The sequence below is a fragment of the Labrus mixtus genome, chromosome 6, assembly GCF_963584025.1.
Source record: "Labrus mixtus chromosome 6, fLabMix1.1, whole genome shotgun sequence".
NCBI classification, from domain to species: domain Eukaryota; kingdom Metazoa; phylum Chordata; class Actinopteri; order Labriformes; family Labridae; genus Labrus; species Labrus mixtus.
In genome coordinates this window covers 4,807,311-4,823,073 of record NC_083617.1, presented here as the reverse complement: position 1 = coordinate 4,823,073, position 15,763 = coordinate 4,807,311, and the positions used below count along the sequence as shown (strand labels likewise).

Below are 15,763 nucleotides of genomic sequence, written 5' to 3'. Positions count from 1 at the left end.
GGTTTATAAGACACAGTCTGTTTTGGCGGGTTTCCCCAAAAAGTAAAAATGCGTAACTGCCGTCATGCTTGATGATTTACATTGTAAAGTCCACAACGTGCACTTTTTGTAAGGATGTGTAGCTGTTTTAGTATCATCTGTTTTCGCCTTGTAGGGTTTGCACTTCTACTAGCTACAGTACGGTAGGTGAGCTCTCACAGCCTACGGTGAAAGTTGTGAAGTACAGAACCACAGCCTGCGAGCTCTCTGCCCAACTCAGCAGGTCACTTGTTGACTTCAATATAGAGGTCTTTCAGGTTTATTTATGGAACAATATACCACAGTTTTCTTTAAATGCAGGATTTTAGATGAAAAAATAGGTATTAAAAGTGTGTCTCATTTACCGTATTTTACGGTAATTTATTATTTTGATACCCAACTATTTTAAGCAAACTCCAAAACACACTGTCTAAATTGCATCAATACAAAAAGCTACAATTCTGGGCTGAAACATTACAAATGTATTTGTGCAGTTTTGACAGTGATTATTATTTTGCACGCAGCAGCTTTTAGTTGAAGTTGCGACCTTTTTAAAGCCTTTTTTCCATACTAATGATCATTAAAATAACATATATTGTATCATTTGTAAAACATGTGGTATTGTAAAGTATTGAACATTTTGACAAGCTTCCCACACACAGGCTACACTGAATAAGATATGCCAGGATAAATGACACTTGGGAGACAATAAATGCATTTGAAAACACAAACCAGCAAAGAGGAATAAGCCACATTTACCATGAGTCACATACAGTTCAGAACAAAACAACACCTGGTTTGCTTTTAATTATGCCGTTTGACAGATTTTTTGAGACAAAGCAGACACCATGGTGCATCTAAACTAAATGCATACACCCACACACAGCCACAGAGAGAGGGGGGGGAGAGAGAGAGAGAGAGAGAGAGAGAGAGAGAGAGCAGCAACATCAGACGACAGAGAGGGTAGACTGTCACAACAACAGATCCAGATAGTAGTAGCCACACAGTCTAACACAGATAGACAGAATCCTAAAAGAACAAGAGTCCTAAAAGCCCGTAGAGACCATTCTGCAGCCTACACCCAGATAGACCCGAGGGGATATGAACCCACTGACAAGGCCGTCCTTACAGCACCAGCTTTCAGTGCTAGCTCTACTCAGCAAGACTGAAGTCTGAGAAATACACAGAAACGTACATATATACTTCTCCTCACCTGTACGAGATATTTCTGGCTGCCATACATGACGTATTGTGGGGCCAGGCTGTAGATCATGTAACTGGTGTGAAGGACAATCAGGAGGAGAATCATGCAGAGGAAGAGGAGAGCCTGAGGGCGAGTTTTCTTAGGTCTGATTTTGTACAGCTGAAAAAGAGGAAACCACAATGTGCAATTAGTCGCTTGTTTTTAAACTTTAAAGGAAATTTAAGTAGGGGGAATTTGCTCACCCTAATCCAGAAGAACCAGATGCCCATGTTGCGAATGCCAGCCATGGATGTGACCACAAAGTACATGGTGATGATTGTGATCAGGATATAATCCAACGGGAAAACCTGTGATTCCAAAAACAAAGCAGGGTCAGCTACATTATCACATCCACAATTCACATATCATAGAAACAGCAATTGTCCATCATTACTGCTTTAAGAGCAGAATCAAGGTTTATTGTTCCTCAAGGACGCTTAAAAGTTTTTATGAGCAACTATTTGTCAATACCATTTGGTCTAGCCCAAGCACAGCACATCTCAGCTTGTTGCTCCAGAGAGCAGGGGTTCTCAACTGATGGCTCCGGGACCCAAAAGTGGGTCAAGGAGCCTCTTTCAGTGGGTCAAGAATGTGTGTGTGGAATATAAATGGTGTCAAAAAAAGTCAATGAATCTCTACTATTGCCTAGAAAAATGTACTTTTTCGTTCTAGATTTTTTTAAATATTCACTAGATGGAAATGATTCCCTGGCAAAGACAGCAGAGGTCAATGTCTGTACTGGTAGTACGGATTTTCATGAGTTCTTGGTAACTTTGTGGATATATTATTTTAAATCTGTCTTCCATCGGAGGGTAATTCTTCCTTTAGGTCTGTGTAGCTGTAATGTATAATGTATGTGTAAGACACCACATAGCAGCAGAGCTATATTTGGAAAGGAGTAAAGTGTATGTTGTGAGCTGAAAAGGAAATATGACTGAGACTGAAGAAATGTTTATGTCTGACAGTTTCAAGTGAAGGTAATGTCTTCTTTCATGTCTGATGAAGGGCGAGGGCCCGAAACGTTACATGTGATATTCCATTAACTTCAATTTAATTGGAGCAGCATCCGGTGTGCGGACTCAGTACTTTTTCTATCTTTGGATGTTTTTTTGTCCAGCACCTAGTACTTAAACTTTCCCGGATGTGAGTGCCTTTTTGACATTTCTGTTATGTCTTCTTTCTAGCCTATGAGAAGTTTAACCAAATGGAAAGGAATTGTGTAGGCTGTACCTGCTAACAGAATATAAGCAGTGTTTCCCCTAGGTTTAAAGCGTTGGGGGGGTGGGGACAAGCTGACATGGCGACACAAACACTTGAAGGAATCTTGGTGTTCATGTGTTACTTTTAATGACATCTGTCCTTTTCTATCGGAAAGGTATCCTTAAATGACTTCTTTCCCTGATTTCCGACTCTATCCACTATCCTATCCCTACAATAAAGGCACAAAAAGCCCAAAAGTAAATATAAAAAAAAATAATATATATATATATATAATATATAAATATATAATATTTTTTTTAACTTGACCTTCAGGGGGGGGCGGTAACCCACATTTACCGCAGAAACACCCTACACCCAACAATGTTTGTGGGACTAAAACAAAGATGGAGAGATCATTTATTCCGTTCGATTTTACATCTTACTTTACTGTCATATTATTTAAAAAGTTCTCCTTTGCAGATATTATTTGAAGTTTAAATATGCAAATGAAACAATCCAAAATAGGCAAAAGGGTGAAATCCCAAAATCAAATCATGATGACTTAAGTATTGTGAAGGTATTTTATCTGTGGGCCTCTGGTTGTTTCCAGCCCGAGTATGTACAGATGAAGTCTTGTCATTAATACCTGAAACATAAATATTGATGGATGACAATCTTTAATGGTCTGACTGAACCTAAACACTGATCCCTAAACAGCATCCATTCTTGGTGAGGTGCACTTTGTTCCTTAAATAGCAAGGCCGTGCTACTAAACACAGGCTTTAGACGTTTAATCAATGCCGGTATCTACGAAGGCATTTTTTAATGGTCTGAGCTGTCAGTCATTTCTCTCTCGGACTCCTACAGTAGAATATTAAGTTTGAAAGAAGATGATCTGGTCAGCATCCTGACCTGTGGCAATTAACTTGGAGGGAAGAAGAAAAAAAACGGTGATGATTTTATATTCTGTCAATCTGTATGGATCTCCTTATAAAACCCAGAAGATGGATTTCCCCCCAGTGGATGATCAATAATCTTCATCGTATGTTATCTCTTCAAATATTGATACGAGGATTTGCTGTATAACCTCATGGTTAATACCTTATATATAAATACAGTCTTATAAAATCCAAAGGCTCATACATCTCAGATGTAGATGATTTTTCTGAGACCTTTTCCACATTGAAGAAAGTAACATGGTTATGGTTATGGCCACAACCTCAAAAGCACAGTCTCCCTTGGTCTTCAGTCTGGAGTGTGGGACTACCAGCGAACCCTGATCAGAAGACCTCAGAGATTTGCTGGGAGTGGAAGGCGGTACAATTTCTATGATGTAGGCCGTCGCCTGTCCATGCAGGGCTTTACAAGTCATTACAAGAATCTTGAGTTTTTATTCTAAACTTGATAAGAAGCCAGTGTCAAGAAAACAGAATGGTAGTGATATGCAACCTTTTGGAAGACCTGGTTCATAGTCTGGCTGCAGCATTTTGTACCACATGGTAATTATTATTAAATATGAAAAAAGTAGGCAGGGCTGTGATATTAGTCTATATTCAATTGGTGACTCTAGTTTGCCCGTAAGCCGTAGGTGTGAATGTGAGTGTGGCTGGTTGTCTGTCTCTATATGTCAGCCCCGTGATTGCCTGGTGAACAGTCCATGGTGTAACCCCGCCTCTCGCCCAATGACAGCTAGGATAGGCTCCAGCCCCCCGCGACCCCGAATGGGAAAAGCGGTAAAGATAATGGATGGATGGATGGATGGAGAATATAAATTGTTGTCAACGTTTTCAGTTTCCACTTTTGTACATTTAGCAGATTACCCGGGTTTGTACAATTTACTGAATTGGAGCATGAGTGTGCATGACCTTGTGAATACTTTTAGTCATGAACTGATCAATAGCTGGTTCTTAAAAAACAGTTCTTCCATCTTTAAAACAGATTTATTTTCCCATGAAAGCTTCTGATTAATTTTGCTGTTAATTTAAACATTTTCACAGAGTTTAGCAGCCTTTCCTTTCAACATCTCTTCTGCTCCCACTTATAGACGAGCTTAATGTGCTCGTCAGGTTGCAATTTTTTATCTTTAGACGCTCCTTTTGAAAATGCAATTATTCTGAAGTTACTGCGGTATGCAAAATGCGACTGTGTGTGTGTGTGTGTGACTCATGAGGGGATAATTTCTCTGCTTGCAGTTTTGTTATCTTATGGCCTTTGTTAAAATACAAGTGTTACTTATCAAAGTGTATTTAAAATAAATGAAATTACATTTGAGTCAATATGACTCATTTAATGCACGACTCTTCTTCTGTCGGTGAGATTATATTTATTCATAAAGCCGCTGCAGTGCAGTGAACCTCACACGCTTCGAGTGAACACTTTTACGAGTGCATTTAAGGATAGCCAAGAACACAGCTTTTTAAATGATGCTTCATTTAGGTTAATGATGATGGAAGCAGGAAAATATAGCTTTAAGCATATCTTAATTGAGGATAATAATCTTTTCAGCATGACGGATGAGCAGATACTCACGGGTTGTAAGGCTAAGAGAAGTTCATTCAGAGGATTGGTGAGGTTGGTGCCAAAGATGATGAACCCGGAGCTGATGCCAGCAGAGTGGAGCGCTTTGTCCAAACTGAAACAAGCAGAGACAACTTAAATGTGAGTATATAGATCCAGCATCATGTATTTTATGATAAAGATTGGTAAAGGATGGTGTTACAGGATATATCATGACTTACTTTGAAATGAACAGCGCAACGGTGAAGAGCAGGGCAACCAGGATAAAGAAAACGCCCAACAATATCTGCAAAGAAAACAAATAAACAATAAAAAACAGACAGGGATGTACTCACAACAAAAAGGACACATAGTACCAACATAAAGGTTTGCTTTCAAAGGCATCTACTGGGTCAGTGAATATAACCTTTCTGTCATGTCTTTTGTCAAGGAGAGACCATATGGCTTGGCCAGGCTCAGTTTGGCACCGTTGCCCACGGTGACAGAGGGAAGCAATGGCACAGCTCAGACAGAGCGGGGAGGTTTCAACCAGGGAGGCAAAAGGTGTGTGGCAGCCAAAAAGGCAATAAACCCGATCAACTGCTCGCCTTCGAGGAGAGCCTTATGGCAAAAAAAAAAAATGTTTGGTGGTACCAACAGAAGTGACGAGAGACGCAGGCAAACACAAACATAAATAATATAAGGATCGAATTATATAAAACTTCTTTTCAATACATCATGTTTTAAAATCCCCATCTTTGTTATTTTAATGATTTATTTTATCAAAAAGAACAGAAGTACAGAAGAATCACAAGAATCATATTTTTAAACAAAAGCTGCAACGATTGAAGAGAGAGAGAGAGAGCACTGCCTAAATTGAACGAATACATTGGCAATGTTTCAGAACCAAACCGTTGCCAATGTTTGTGCTATTTGATCATGCACAGGAGTTTCTTGTGATAAAAAAATAAGAAAATAACTAATTAGTAATTATAAGGTGCCTGGGATGTGTAATTTAGTTGCTGTTGTATTGAAACAGGTATCTTAATAGTTAGATTTTTCTAGAATCGTATCAAATTCTAAAAATCTTGAAGTTTGGGGCGCTGGTAGCCTAGTGGTTAGTGCGTGCGCCCCATGTACGGACGCTGTAGTCATTCAAGCAGGCGGCCCGGGTTTGAATCCGACATGTGGCTCCTTTCCAACATGTCATTCCCCACTCTCTCTCTCTCCCCGATTTCTAACTCTATCCACTGTCCTGTCTCTCCAATAAAGGAATAAAAACAAAGCCACCCAAGAAAAAGTCTGTGTTTTTCGATGATTATCTTCAGGGTTTTGTGACTTCTGTCATGTGTCACCCTAAGTTATTCAAACACCTGTTTTTTCTTGTCTTTTATGTCCTGATGAAGACTCAGTTGAGTCGAAACGCGTCGACACAGCCCTGTTAAATAAAGGATTTTTATACTACCTCAGACTGCCTCACATTTGAAGCTCAGATTGCCAATTTCTCACCATGAACTTTATTTGCAAATCACCGGGACAGTCATTTAATTATTTGCAATTTCAAAATCTGGTATTGTGCCAACCCTTCAGCATAATGTACAAAAACCACAAAAAGGGTGATATTGAGACTCTGACCACACTGTTTACACCACAGGCCCAGTCTCCGGATAAAAGATTACAACATATATAAAGCTTTTTTTTGTTCAGATTCTCACTTTCACTGTCAGACACAAATCATTGCCTGAACAATTATAAACAAATGAAGTAATTAACTAAACAAAAACACAACCATTTAACCAAAGCAGCTGGGGAGAAACATCTCTAAGTGTAATTGCTTATTGACTGTAGCATGAATGACGAGCAATTGCAATCAAGAAAAACGATATCCTTTTGTTTATGTATCCCTGATACCAACAACTAGGGAAGTCAGCACAATACAGGAAAACACGCTCGTTGTTTTCAACAAAGTGTTGATTGAGGCGGCGGTAGTGTAGTGGTTTGTGTGCGCCCCCCATGTATGGAGGGCTGTAGTCCTCCAAGCGGGCAGCCTGGGTTTAAATCCGACCTGTGGCTTCCTTCCCGCATGTCATTCCCCACTCTCTCTCCCCCCCCAATTTCTGACTCTATCCAGTGTCCTATCTCTAACATAAAGGCATACAAAGCCCAAAAATAACCTTTTAAAAAAGTGCTGATTACAGGGCGCTGACTAGCTAAGTGGTTATGTTGCACGCCCCATGTACAGAGGCTATAGTCTTCTGACCTCTGCCCTGTCCTGCATGTCATCCCCCACTCTCTCATCCAAACATTTTCCTGTCTCTCTCTTTAGATGTTCTATCCAATAAAGGTGAAAGTGACCCAAAAAATTACTTTAAAAAATGTGCTGATTACACTGCCTGTATCTCTTTATCAATCAATCAATCAATCAATCAATCAATCAATCAATCAATCAATCAATCAAGCACCAATTCATGAAAAATCTTATCCCAAGACATTTACAAAAGAGCAGGTAATAGACCTTAAGGGCTGCAGTAGCTCAGTCTGTAGGGACTTGGGTTGGGAACCGGAGGGTCACCGGATCAATTCAGCAAAGTTACAGGGGTAAGAAAAAGGTCCTTTATGAGGCTGAAACCTCGAGCAGAACCAGACTCATGATAAACAAGACATCTGCTGAGAATGTGTTGGGCTTGCAAAGTGGGATAGAGGGAGATGCAGGAAGAAGCACAGAGCAACAAACAGAGCAGCAACAATGAATACGATAGCACAAAGATGGAAAAACTTGGTTCTGTAGGGAAAGTTTTTGGCCTTACAACATAAAAAAGGAGAGGCCTTGATGTGATCTTAAAAGGTTTAAAATCATGAAGAGTTGGGTTTTACTTTCATATCTATGTTTTTTTTTTAAAACAAAGAGAATAGTGCTACATTATAAATTATTCATTAAAAAAAACACCCAACTCAAAAAAACAACAACTACTTTTTCTATGACTCACTCAAAACAAACGTCCAAGCTTTTTTAAACTTTACTTGTTTCACATGTTAAATGAGCCATTTGTGCTCACCACTGGGGTCGACATAAAAAAAAGACAGCATGTGTTTTGAAAAACAGCGACAAGACCGCTCTGGAGAAATCACAATCCTTTGGCTTATAACTCCACACCAGTGCCAGTGAGTGTACAGTAAATAAATCTGCCATCTCATTACTGTTTCAATTTGAGTCTGGGGACTGTCATTAGCCGCAGCCCCCTTTGGTTCAAGACAAACTGTTGCAGACTCTGGGTTTAAATGTTTGTGCACGCCTGCCGTGCAGTAAAATACTAGAAAATGAATAGGATTTCAAAATGTGCACTAGAAGAATTATTTGACCACTTCTTGTGTCTTTAACAAGAAGAAGTGATTCAAACAGTGGGAGATATGTTCATGTCATACATGACAGGGAAATGTGAACGTGTCAGGCGTGCATGCTGAGTGGTTAAAGGAAGAATGTGCGACTTTTTGATCCAGTAGATGTCGCCCTTGAGAGCCAGCATGAAACCAAAACAAACTGCTGTGTGGCCACACCTCCTCTATTCTAAAGCCTCCGCTCTCCTCCAGCAGCACACCTCCAACCCCTCTCCACTCGCGTTTACATGAAGGAGTTATCGATTAGAACGCACCATAATTAAGCATAATTAAGAGAAAGCTCGTCCTGTCCATGTAAACACGGCTCTGACAACAATACAGCTGGCGGGACTCATGCTTCTCACTCATTGTAGACAGTCATGACTCAATGATATTTACACAGGATATACTTAATTTCTGATATATTTATGTGTAAAATGTCGCAAATTCTTCCTTTAATATTTAATACAAATCCATGAGCTTCTACCTAAAAGAAAGTTGGTTAACATAAACGATGCATCAGAAGTTGCAGAGATTGATGCAGGGAAAGATTAGGAGCATTCATCCTTGTCACATTTCTTTTTTAAACTGCTACAGCAGACAGTGTGGGAGGTTGGGATGCATCAGTATCTGTGTTGGCTGATATCAGCCCATCTGTAAAATATTGTAGCATGCACTGATGTGAGCAGCCGATGTCTATCTGTTGTGCTGCATCAAATCTCTGCTTATTCAGAGAAGAGTTTTTTTTATTAGGCTTAAGAAGTCACCTGTTGGACAAACTCTGATTTGTTGTTATGGTCAAATGTGAAGAAAAAAAAATGAGCCAGCCATGTTTCTAATATTTAAAGAGGCCATAATGATGAAGACAGCCTCCATACAATCTGACACTAAAATGATGTGTCTTTTGGAAATTAGAAATGCAGTGCTTGTAATGTGCAAATTATTACAAAGGGGCTTATATCACAGCTGGTAATCACATGGCTTGGTTTAGCAAGGATCCAGTGTGCTTTCTGGATCAGTCAGACTTCTCGCTTAGGGCGATAATTTTCTATAGAGCAGTGTGAAGATATGTTCTCTGAGTCTTGAAGTTGTACTTCTGAAGAATCCTGATGAGTATCAACTGTTTGACAATGTTTAAAATGTAATTTTGTAACTTATCAATTTTCATTCATAGCTAAAAATCAGATTCAACTGATGTTTTTAATATTGTCCAGAAAATTATGGGTACAAACGTGTCCAAAAAGTATCAGCATATGTTTAGTCTCACAAAAGTAGTGCAATAACCCCGCCCCCTTATCTTCCCTCTTGGGCATATTTGACTATGGGAACAACCAAATCAAAATTGCATGTGAGGTCCAGGTATTGGTCCAACTCGAAAAAGTAAATCAAAGAGAAGTTTGTGGTTGCTTTGGTTTATCCCAGGGGAGATGTGGCATCCTGCCTGGAAATGTGAGACTCCCAGCGAGACTTCAGAGTAAATTAGGGGAAGAGACTGCCCAAGGGAATCAAGTGAATATGCGGTTGTGTAAAGTAGAACTAAAAGTAAATCTAGAGCAGTCCAGATTAAGAGTTGAGCACAAAGAAAACAGGTAAGGGCGGGAGATGTGGAAATGTGAAGAAAAGAATGACAACAAGAACAGCCAAGGAGAATTTTTAAACACTGTGAATTTCAAAATAAAAGCCCAATTAATTTTTAGGCCCATTCCCTATTACTAGCCTGGTGCTGCTGTACATTTGGACAATTAAAAGAAGGTCTCAGTTAAAGGCCTTCTATGCACATATTGTTGACAAGCTTGCAGATCAAAAATATACAAAAGGGGGTCAAGTCCTTAATTCTTTCTCACCTTTAGAGGTCTGAGAGCACTGCCCACTTTAGTGCAGCAGTTCCTCTCTGCGATTTCCAGGTGTCTCCCTCTGCGCCGCAGGACCTGCAGTTTACCCTCCAGTTCCTGCAGGTTGTTTCTGTCCCTCGAGGAAAGGGGACGTCCATCGGTACACTGCTGACAAGACCCACAAACAATCAAATAAATCGATGGATACACATGTGAGTTGATGTTTACCTCTGACACAGTGTTTCAGGGTTAAACTGTTTGAATCAGTAAGTTATTGAGCTTCCCACAGAGTCCTGAACAATGTGAGTATGAAAGAAAAAACAGCGCTCAAGGGCCCCTCTACAGATTGAAATGCCCTGACATCTCTCCGTCTTCCATATTTTGGTCTGCCCAGGGACTTGAACCTGCGACCCTCCGTGTCCCAACCCACGTCCCTACAGACTGAGCAACTGCCGTCACAATTATAAGCATTATAAGTATCTGCAGCATTGTTTCATTCTGTGCAAAAACTTTCTAAACTTCCATTACAGATTTGAACTGGAGAACTCAGGACAGCTTTCCACTTCACCTCAGTCTATCTTTAATGAGCTCTGACCCGGAGAAGGCGGCTGCATTTCTATATCTGCTTTATATCCTGTTTTTTCCTTTTTGCATGGTAGAGTTTGAGCCTGAATTTGTGACTCCAGCGGTGATCCGTGTTCACAGATTATGACTTCTGAAAGTGTTCCAGAGTCCATGTAGTCCTGTCTGTTTTTAATGCAGGGCCGTCTGAGGACGTGAAGGTCGCGGCCATCCAGTATAGGTTTGGCCTTGTCCCCTGAATACAGAGGTTTCTTCAGATTCTCAGATTCTTTAACATTATTCTTTACAGTTTCATGTTAAAAAAACATTCTTTAATTGATGCACTATTTGCTTGTGCAGTCTTTCACAGAGCGGCCTCTCTGAGATTCTCTTCTTATACCCAATCATGTTACTAACCCATTTTTTTATTTTTATTTAACCTTTATTTAACCAGGAAAAAGTCTCATTGAGATTAAAAATCTCTTTTACAAGAGCGTCCTGGCCAAGACAGGCAGCAGCACAATCACAGGGTTTCAGACATAAAACACTTAACAACAATGAACATAAATACAGGAATCACAAAAAGAACCAGTTCATCAGAATCTGTCATAAGTCATGAGCAACAAAGCGATCAAAAAGGACAATGTGAGTTAGCTAAAACATCTACAGTCAGATATTTTCTGCCTCCAGATCTTTAAGACGACCTTTAAAAACATTCAAGGAAACCAGCTCCCGAAGATTTAAAGTATCTTGCAACCGATTCCAAGAGGTTGCATACCTGTTGCCAGGTAACCATATTAACTATGAGATGTTGCATTAGGTGTTTTTCTTAAACATTTCACAACTTTTCCAGTCTTTTGTTTCTACTGTGCCAACTTTTGTGAAACGTCTTTTAATAATAATAATAATAAAGTGTATTTATAAAGCACTTATCAAAACCAACGTCACAAAGTGCTTTACAGAATATTATACCCCAACAGTAAAAACACACAAACAATAAAATCTAATTAAAACCACGAGAATAAAACAACAATTTAGCAATCAAACTATAAAACAGAGAATCAATTAGAACTAAGACACAGATCGACTAAATTTGACAGTAGAAGAAAATTAAACATCATGGATAAAACAAGGATTACAGGAAGGATAAATAAACGTTTTTAAAAGTGATTTAAAAGAAGATACTGACGTAGCCAGTCTGAGATCCTCAGGCAGGTCGTTCCACAGCCGAGGAGCCCGAGCTGCAAATGCTCGTTCTCCTCTGTTTTTTTAAGTTTGAGGTGTGAACAGTGAGGAGGTTGCTGCCTGAGGATTTCAAACTGGACGGCATCAAATTCCAAATCACATATTTGTCCAAGAACAATGACATTTCACGGTTTCTACATTTTACATGTTGGTTCTGTTGCTATTTTCAGTCAGCTATTGGGTTTTGTTGTTTGGCAAATGATCACATTCTGCTTCTTTTTACATTTTACAGTGCAGCACAACTTTTTTGGAAATGGGGTTGTACTTACAGTATGTGCTTTGTATTGTGCATGTCAACTTTTAATAAATAAATCAATGCAGGGGACAGAGGAGGAGGAGGAGGGACATGCGCATCAGTGTTTAATGTTCAACTCTACTATTAAAAACTAACAGATGACTTGTGTTTTCCTGTTTGTGCTGCCTTCATCTGAGGCATTGTTTGATAAGGACGATAATAACTATCCATAATTGCACGCTGAGACAGCGAAGCATGGCAGAACGATAAGTAGGAGGGACTGCTAAGCTGGAGGCTATGCATGTGTGCCTTTCAATGAATGCATGATTATACACTAGATAATAATAAAGCGTAAAAAAGGAAACAACAAGAATTTGAATGTTTTCACTGATATAATTGCTGTTCATGTACTAATCTGTCTTCACACTGCTACTTTTTGTTCTATAAAGTCGCTCCATGACTTGTACATCATGTGCACATGTTTGCATGTGTTTACGCTGCATGCTGTGTGTTCTTTAAGTGAGACCAACCTTGGATTTCAGCTTCTCGATCTGGTGCTCAACATCATCAATGTCCTCGGTGTTCTCCAGGCGCTCGTACACCACGCTCCGTGTGCCTTTTATCAGATTCAAAGGCAGTACAGACATACCGTAAGCCTGAAAGAAAAGACAAAGAGCAAACCAACCATTACAGTGACACTTTATTGTCAAAGTGGGATGGCACATATGGCACGTGCATCCACCCACACGTACCCACGCAATGCCTGATGACAAACACATCACAATAAGGACAACAAGTCAGAAGAACTAAGTAAACACACACAAACTGCAATCATGTATTGTCTTGGCCTCCTAGGCTGTGTCATTTGTTTTGGGTATGTGGGGGGGGGGGAGATTAAAATGGAGGAATCTATAATTGTCCTTAGGTTTATTGGTGAACTGCTGCAACCATTTTGTGTGGATATCACTGCCTCAGATCACTCTGGTGCAATTTACAGCTTAACAGTGCCCCCATGTGACAGCACAATCCTCCATGCAGGATGTGATGAAACATTTATAAGTGGAGTTTTAGACAGAAAATCTGGGTTAAAGGAGAGGGCATCGAGGTGTCATCAATGTTGAATGACGTGACTTTAAAGCAAAACATACACTTTCCTTTCATATTAAAGGTACAGTGTATACATAATGAATAATATGCAGACATACAGTAAGACGTACACACACACTAGATGCAGTGACAGCGATGAGGGATGGAGAGATATGTGCACAAAAGACATTTTCGGCTCTTGATGGGCTTTAGTCTCTGGAGGGGCTGTTTGAGCTTATATTAAAAACAAGAGGCATGTCTTATACGAGGAAACGCACCAATCAATATGAATCAAAATCGCAGAGATGGGCTTTCTTGCTCTCCCAGAATGCATCTCGCTTTAACTAACTTGGCGGAGTGCCATTTTACAGGGTTCATAATAAAACAAAAAAGGTCTTCTGCGCATAGTTACTGTCAGCCCTGTCAAAAAAAAAAAAAAAAAAAGACAATGCACTTTTATTTCTATATTTCAACGTCACAGCCAATATCTCTGTAAAACAACTTTTACTACTTTCTGAGTGTTAGGTAGCATTAAGAGAGTCGCATGGGATAAGGAGTCAGGCTAGACTATTATTAGTCCTCCGCTGTGGATCTCAGCTAGGGGCGAATGTCGCCTCCTGCAATGAATCATGGAGCTCTTAGGGCCGGAGCATGTCCCGAATATCAAACACACTCATAAAAGGAAAACCTGTCCCTGATCCCCCGAGAAACATTTCCTTTCTCCCTCAAATGTGCAGCTACATGGGAGAAATAGAAAAAGGGCGCTCACACACAAAAAAAAAAACAGGTGTCCCTCTGCAGAAGCATACATTTACAGTTCACACGTAATCATGCATGCTCATTAAAGTTATTTTAAAACCCCCTTGTGGTCAATGAGAACAAGCTTAGAGCAGCGAGGGTGTGTGTGTGTGTGTGTGTGTGTGTGTGTGCATGGGTTAAAGGGGGAGTTAGTGGGTGAAATCATTCATAGAGTCATTTGACTGCTGAGTGGGAAGAGGGAGAGATAGGTGGACATGGGTCTCCGACACAAGCCTCCTCTTTGTTCCTTTTTCCACATGTGACCATGGAGCCAAAATGGAAGCAGGGAGAGGAGCGCCCTCTACATTCTCAAAAACTTTTTCCGATAAAGAGGTCAATCCAGCGTAACATGGCAAATTAAAACTATCTCAGAATACATGTTGGCTTTTGGATTATTCCTCTCACATGAAATAACTAAAGCAATTGCATTCAAAGACGTTAAATATAACTCTACACATTCCCATTAATCCTGCAAGTTTGGCCGTACTGCCACTTCTGCAGGCTTTCCTAATTCCTTTTGATTAATAAGACAATTTGGCTGGCTGGAGAATTTAACAAGACAAGCTTCAAAAACCTGACGTAGAACAGACTTTCAGACTCTGGCACCGAATGAACTCAGTCTGACGTCACGCCCGCAGCTGAGTGAAGTAGTCTACGTTAAGGTGCAGCGAGCTGTCGGACTAACTCCTCTCACTCACTCACTGAAATAATTAGTTTATCACATAAATAACATTAGGTAGACTCATTTCTATCACCCCAAAATATGAGAAGAAAACTCTAGTGGCCCATATGTGTAACAGGCTTATGTTTGTCTGTGCTTGGAATAGGAGGATGATCCGAGTTGATCCGGGTTATCAACTCTTTCTCCACTCAGTGTTCAGTATAAATAATTCAGTTGTATTCTATGTTGCCTGAAATATTTCCCATTAATCCATATCTAGAAGCTTGTGCACAGATTCATATTGATTAACTGAGATGACAAAGAGATGATGGCTAATTGCTGCATCTGCCAATTTTGGGTTGCTCTTTAGGCAGTGGTGAAAATGTTTGATTCAAAGTCACATCAGTCCAGTTATTTCTTGATGTGTTTATCACATTTGTACTCAAATATAAGATAATAGTCGTTACTCCTCCCATACAGCATTTTTGTTTCAATTGATTCATTGCATATTTGAATCTTTCCAAAAAAAAGGCACACTGCCTTAATTCTTAAAGGAGCAATATCTAACTCTGACACCTAGTGTTTAAAATTAGTACTGCGGTCTAAATACAAACGTTGAAGATAGTTGTCTCCCCCGCCCCCTCCTCCCAAGAGTTGATGTACACACAGGTTGCCATGTCACAGACACTGAAGCTTCAGTGTTTATCCAGCTCTGCATGGGTCTGTAAACCTTTCTGTGTTCTAACCTCTCTCCATTTTTCAAAAGCATCTCCAATATTGATCCTAGTTTGATCACGTTTCTGCTCGTGGAGCTTATTAGAAACATGCAGAGGCTTTAAAAAGTTTGGGTAGAATCACTTCTATCTGAACCACTTCTCTTGCCCACTTGCATCGCTGCTCCAACACCTGTTGGTTTGCTGTTTGCCTGGCAAACCGAGGGGCGTCTAAAACGGTTGTGTGAAAGTGCCTTAAAAACCGCCGACCTTCTCTGGTCAAAACAAAAACAAATCAGA

General features: G+C 40.0%; 1 protein-coding gene across 2 annotated transcripts in view; it reads right to left on the bottom strand.

Annotated features, from left to right (window-relative positions):
* Positions 1-15,763, bottom strand: part of lmbrd1 (LMBR1 domain containing 1) — a 73,144-nt gene that overhangs the window by 17,738 nt on the left and 39,643 nt on the right. Inside the window, exons 8-13 of one of the 2 annotated variants that reach the window (XM_061039585.1) lie at positions 12,736-12,861; positions 10,177-10,332; positions 5,200-5,264; positions 4,991-5,093; positions 1,465-1,569; positions 1,232-1,381 (exon numbers count right to left, since the gene is read on the bottom strand). In XM_061039585.1, the coding sequence (XP_060895568.1) occupies positions 1,232-1,381; positions 1,465-1,569; positions 4,991-5,093; positions 5,200-5,264; positions 10,177-10,332; positions 12,736-12,861 (705 nt within the window). The remainder of the gene's footprint in view (positions 1-1,231; positions 1,382-1,464; positions 1,570-4,990; positions 5,094-5,199; positions 5,265-10,176; positions 10,333-12,735; positions 12,862-15,763) is intronic. The other variant, XM_061039586.1, reaches the window with a different exon arrangement.